Genomic DNA, 6729 nt, shown 5'->3' with positions numbered 1-6729 from the left:
TGGTGGTCTGAGGATAGCACTTTGATAACCACCGGCGAAAGAGTTGCATATGGATCACAACAATACAGATTAATGACATTATTTAAACGGCTAAGAAGAGTTATGTGGCCTTGGGCAGGCACATTGCTCGAAGAAACGATGGCCGATTATCATTCCTCAACAAATGAGGGGATGAACCTCAAGAGAGCACGTCTCCCGCGAAGATGGAGAGATGAAATCAGCTCGTGTGCCGGTGCATTTTTGCATTGCAGGATCATGATATTGTGACCGATTTGGGAGGTCTTCACCTAGCAGCGGATTGATCATGGAAGATGATGATGATTACCTTGCAGTATTTGTTTAAATGAGCAAACTCTTGTGGATTGGTTTTGTACTTATGGCTTTGATGGCAGTCAGGCATATGAAACAAATACTGCTAGGTTGACAGACCCACAAAAATAGAACAGCTACACGGAGATTTCATTAACAGTAGCAAAACACACATAAGGAGAGGAGTTAGACAAGGAGGCACAGTTTGGGGGGTAAGGCATCGCATATTTAAAGGGCCAAAAGTGAATGAACCACAAATAAATAATTCGACTCCATCGACCACCGTCACGGTTTTACATTTCTCCGTTTGAACTTGACTTAAAACTCTTCAGGCTTTGGTGTGAAGAAGTCCAGCAACAACAACTTAACTTCAAGTGCAAACAGGCTTGGGGCAGGACGTATCGCGAGAAAGGATCATGGACCGATGGTCATGAATAATAAACAAAAAGGATCAAACAATGTTTAATTTTACCAGGTAAGGCCCACTGAGCTATGTAGCTCTTCTTCTTGGTTCTTTCGGTAAAGTCACGTAGAAGGGAAATAATAAAATAATAAAAATAAAACATAATAAAATAATTTTCACGACGTTTCGGCCACAACGCAAGCAGCCGTCCTCAGGTGAAAAACAGGTCTGTCGGAAAGACAGCGTCTGAATGAACACCACCAGGCTTGGCAGCGTATATTTAAGCTGGGTTGGAGGGGGAAGAGCGCCTTGACAAAATAATTTGCATATCAAGAGGAATTTAACATATTTATGGGAAATGCAGATATGGGATTAGTCACTACTTGTGGAATGCGTAGGAGGTGGGCGGGGGGTTTCAAAGTCATATTATGCCCGTGCATTATGCAGGATTAGCAGCATCAAAGGGAGGGAGTAGGGTTAGCATTAATAAAGGGAAGGAATAGTAATAGTATGGAGCTGCAGCAACTAACTATGTAGCTCTTTTTCAGAAGCGACCTGGCTATCACAAATGACAGCTCAACGAAGTGGCTTCAAATGTGTAATTTTACAGCAGCCAAACGCATGTTGTTTATAAATGTGGAGAGAAAAACCCGGGCAAAAAATCCACGTGATCACGGGGAGAACATGCAAACTCCAAATATACAGGCGTCAGGCGTGGGATGGAACCCACGATCCGTATACCAAGCGAGGTAGTTAACATCTTGCCGAGTGGCAGCCGAGGAATGGAACTCATCCGAGAGGATGTCCCCCGGGCAAGAAGGAGCGATGAGGTTAGTTCGTGTGCAGAACAAGTACTGGGTGGATCGTTGCATCAACAGCATTGGGAAGCCTTCATCCAGCAGTGGATTGACCATGGCTTATGACAGTAATGATGTAAGCAGCTAAATGCAATGGCATCTCAAAATGCTTCAGATAAGGGGATTATCAATCTGGAAGAAACAAGGTAGAATGGATGGGTGCAACGCATATAAAAAAAATGCTCAATAATGAATATAATCACAATTCAATACAGGGACTCCTCTACTTATGAATATTTCGACCCACGAACTTTCAGAGATACAAACAAACCGGTCCGTTATGTCCATTTTCCTGTTCGGACCGAGAGTCGTAAGTTCAACCGCCGCGTAATAGATGGCGGCGGTGGCATCTACATCTGCAGAACACGAAAAATCAGTGGCATCCACATTTGCAGAACATGGAAAACCAGTGGCATCTACATCTGTAGAACATTAAGAACCGGTGGCATCTATATCTGAAGAATATCATACACATTTTCAAGCCATTCCCTGTCTTTAGTGTACATGCCGTACAACATGTTTGGAATTGACAGGAGAAAAGTTGGACTTACGAACAAATCGACTTACGAATAGACCACGGAAACCTAACTCGTCCGTAAGTAGAGGAGTGCCTGAGCTAATCACATACGACTGGAACATTCTGCATAGATGCAAAAGTGATTTTCTTTTGTGTTTATATAAGTAAAAAAAACCCTACAATGCAGTACCGTGCATCTATTTACCAGCAAGTCTCCATCCAGCAAAAGCTGCCACGACTTGGATAGATGTCAGCCTGGCGAGTGCTGCCAAAAGCGAATTTGGCAGCAGAACATTGTGTAAGTAACCTTGCAGAGTCCCCTACGGTGTGGTGCGATGGATGCGATAGGCTGAACTGCCACGTGGCAAGACAACCAAATTTGTTAACTGCAGACACCGCAGAAACTGAAGACAACGCAAGAAACTAAAGACACCAGAGATACTGCCAATGGGCAAGTCTAAGTCGACTGAATTGAGAGACAAAGTAAAAACATCAGCAAAACTCGATGGTGTGTCTCCACGTGTAAAATATGTCTTAGTCCATACAGCAAATATTGGCTTTCCACGCCAGTATCATAAAGCAGTATTTGTTAAAAAGCATGCAAAATTCTGGATCGGTTGTGACCTTCAGGGTACATCAGCAGATGCAGACCCATTACACAAATGCTGTTGGATTACCAGACACTTTTGGCAAGAGCACTCCGTATAAATATATGGGGCCCCATGCAATGCAAAAAGAAATACCCAACTCATCATGCAATGCTGTGGGACATTCCCAGGAACCATTGAACGTTGGACCACCAATGTTGGGTCCAACAATTCCAACCACACATCAACATAGGCCTTAACGTTGCATGTTGACAAGGTTACTGCTCAAGACAAATAAGCAGAGCTCTGTTTTGAGACTCCACACGTAATAATGTTTCTGTATTTTGTCAGTGCGTTGGCTATTCCACACCAATAATATCACGCAGCATTTAATTAAGCAGGTCGAACTCTGGACCGGTTAAGACCTTTAGGGTCTTATCAGCAGTCAGGCAAGTTAAAATAAAAGTTCAGGGACACAGACTGACCTGCACCCTAAAGCCGACCAGACACACAATTGTAATATTTATTACATAGTGAACACACATGTTCCTGGAATATTTGACAATAGTTAAACATCGGACAAAGGTAGATATGAAAAGGTACAAGATAGAGTTACAACAACTGATTTTAAGCGACATTTAATATTTTGAGGTGTATTCGGATGCGACAGGAAATTAGGGTTTATGTACGGAATATAAAGGAAGAAGTTGATAGAGATTAACTCTATTCATAAAAGACATGCAGGAAATTCATAAATTTGCGATAACAGATATATGTAGTCATAACAGATGAGACAGAAGAGATGTATTGTATTAATAAGAGATAAATAGACGTGATAGGAGATGCACAAGAGATACGGGTATTCAAAGGACAGATGATAGATAGTAGATGCATCCAGATGATGACCAGAGACGTTGTTTATACGTAAGGGATAGACATAAATATATACATGTCCTGTGTTTAAAAGTGACAGGACACACAGACACACGACTAGGGCACAGACGTGCTATATATTGAAAGACAATAACAGGCAAGAGATTAATTCAAAAGTGACGACAGAGTGAAGAGATAACAGAGGTGTGTAACTCATATGAGATATTGAAGGACGTGACAGGATGAATTCTCAGGAGGTTGAATGGTATTTAGAAGCTATATAATGTAAAATATGTATTCAGAATGGTTATACGATGGATGTATTCAGACGGGGTTAAAGAGGTTGAACAAAACATCTATTGGCAAGCGACAAAAGAGCCATGGGACCGGACAGATACAAGTAATCTTGAATTTCGATTTAAAGCTTTCGTGACTGCAGGGATTCATCTTCTTGGTTCTTTTGGTAAAGTCACGTAGAAGGGAAATAATAAAATAATAAAAATAAAATACTATTCTCACGATGTTTCGGCCACAACGTAAGCAGCCGTCCTCAGGTGAAGAACAGGTCTGTCAGAAAGACAGCGTCTGAATGAACACCACCAAGCTTGGCAGCGTATATTTAAGCCGGGTTAGAGGAAGGGCGCCTTGACAAAGAAATTTGCATATCAACAGATCATTGTATTTTATTATGTTTTATTTTTATTATTTCCCTTCTACGTGACTTTACCGAAAGAACCAATAAGAAGTAATCTTGAAGCTGTGATCGTCTTCAGCAAACCTCCACTATCTCTAAAAAGGCGACATTCTGGGCAAAACAGTTCACCACTTCACACCCTTGCGCTCAGTAGCCACGCGAAGACTAACACGAATCTTATCTTCAAAAGCAGCCGAGGGTCAATTTCAATAGCAAGATGCATAGGTGTCATCTCTGTACACCGATCGGAGCGATCTGGGAATAAGGACAACTCTGAGATAAAACGCCGAGACACGACAGCACACACAGACACGGCAGCACACAGACAAGGCAGCACACACAGACACGGAAACACACACAGACACGGCAGCACACACAGACACGGCAACGCACACAGACACGGCAACGCACACAGCCACGGCAACGCACACAGACACGGCAACGCACACAGACACGGCAACGCACACAGACACGGCAGCGCACACAGACACGGCAGCACACACAGACACAGACACGGCAACACACACACAGACACGGCAGCACACACAGACACGGCAACACACACACAGACACGGCAACACACACACAGACACGGCAACGCACACAGACACGGCAGCGCACACAGACACGGCAGCGCACACAGACACGGCAGCGCACACAGACACGGCAGCGCACACAGACACGGCAACGCACACAGACACGGCAGCGCACACAGACACGGTGATTGTGACCCCATGCCCGCCGAGCAATGAAGAGGCAGAGAGAGAAACGATCAATTCTAGATTTGAAGCTTTCGTGACTGCAAGGATTCACACTTTTTTTTCGGTAAAGTCACGTAGGAAAAAATAAATAATAAAAATAATAGAAATAATAATAGAATAGAAATACAATTATATATTATTTATAAAAAAATAGATTTTATTTCTATTATTATTTCTATTTTTATTATTATTTATTTTTACCGATCAACATCGCGCTTACAGAGCCGACCGACATCACCCGAAAGGCCCCACCGATCGCCAAGGTGTGAGAACCTCCCACCGGTTGAGGCAACGTCCACACACACATACACACGTACACACACAAACATAATGAATCGTTTACACATCAAGAGATAAAAATCCTCACCACCACCACCTGCGTCTCTGCGTGGTGGCCGCCGTGCGACTGCGACTGATGCCGTCCAGTCTGCGTCAGATCGTCTCCTTTCGCTCCTCCTCCTCCACCACCAGCACCACCTCCACCACCAACAGCACCACCACCACCACCTCCACCACCAACAGCACCACCAGCACCTCCACCATCACCAGTAGCAGCACCACCAGCAATACCACCACCAGCAGCACCTCTTCCTCCACCTCCTTTCCTCTTCGTCTTGCCCCTGCCGCGTCCCCTGGCCTCCACCTCGTCAGTCCTGCTAACTTTGTCCACCACCACCACCACAACGTCGTCATCATCATCACCAACATCATCGTCGTCGTCTTCATCGTCGTCGTCTTGCTTGAGCCTGCCATTCAGCCGCGGTGTGGCAGACACAACCGGGGCTGACACAGCAGCAGCTGCAGCTGATACAGCAGCAGCAGTAGCTGTAGCCGATGGTAACACATCAACAACAGCAGCAGCAGCAACAACAACAGCAGCAGTGGCTGTGGTTGACACAGCCGAGGCGGCTATGGCCGATACCGACGATACTGCAGAGTCTGACGGTGATGCCGCCGATGCCGCCGCTGCCGCCGCTGCCGCTACGGGCCCGGGCAGTCTGCCCGCCGAGGTGGGCGTCGGGTCGGGCGGCAGTCGGCATCGGCGTCGGTGAGACTTCCAATGCGAGACTTGGTGCTCACGGGAGCAGTAGAAGGAGCTCTTGCACCTCCCGCAACGCAGCAGGTTCTCCATGGCGCCGCACAGTTCGCAGCTCGACTGCTGCTGCCCGAGATCCCAGTTACTCTCCATCCGCGTCGTCGTCGAGTTCGTGTTGTTGTTGTTGCTGTTCTTGTTGTTATTGTTGTTGTAAAGAAGGCGAAGAGCGTGCACGCTGCTGCTGTTGTTCCACCACCGCGACCACCACCACTACCAACCTCCTCCTCTCCAAGGAGGACGCGGATCCACATCGCGCGCGGCGCAGATTCGTTAAAAAGCCGCGCCTCGGAGGGAATCGATTCTGACGACGGAGATCGCGCGTCGATTCTGATTGACGCGATTCGCACGCATTGGTTGATGTATTTAATACTGGTAGAAACCCTCTGGTTCCACCAGCCCACAGGGGATTATTGTGTCCGTCCGCCGTGCAGGGACGGGCTGGGTGGGGATGGAGGGGCTGGGTGGGGAGGGGCTGGGTGGGGAGGTGGGGGTGGGAGAGGAGGGGCTGGGTGAGGGGTGGGAGGGGTGGGGCTGGGTGGGGAGGGGCTGGGTGGGGAGGGTGGGGCTGGGTGGGGAGGGGTGGGGCTGGGTGGGGAGGGTGGGGCTGGGTGGGGAGGGTGGGGAGGGGTGGG

The 6729-nt window shown here is 46.9% G+C and overlaps 1 protein-coding gene across 3 annotated transcripts in view; it reads right to left on the bottom strand.

The window, feature by feature from the left end:
• LOC144734690 (uncharacterized) overlaps positions 1 to 6366 on the bottom strand; it is a 45578-nt gene extending 39212 nt beyond the window's left edge. The window contains exon 1 of one of the 3 annotated variants that reach the window (XM_078616995.1): positions 5369 to 6366. In XM_078616995.1, the coding sequence (XP_078473121.1) occupies positions 5369 to 6190 (822 nt within the window). In that variant the 5' untranslated portion in view covers positions 6191 to 6366. The remainder of the gene's footprint in view (positions 1 to 5368) is intronic. The other 2 variants (XM_078616994.1, XM_078616993.1) reach the window with 2 other exon arrangements.
• Between the last annotated feature and the right edge of the window lie 363 nt (positions 6367 to 6729).

Source organism: Lampetra planeri, chromosome 52 (genome assembly GCF_965212315.1).
Source record: "Lampetra planeri chromosome 52, kcLamPlan1.2.h2, whole genome shotgun sequence".
Classification (NCBI taxonomy): domain Eukaryota; kingdom Metazoa; phylum Chordata; class Hyperoartia; order Petromyzontiformes; family Petromyzontidae; genus Lampetra; species Lampetra planeri.
The sequence above is the reverse complement of the archived record's forward strand: the minus strand, read 5'-3'. Positions and strand labels throughout refer to the sequence as shown.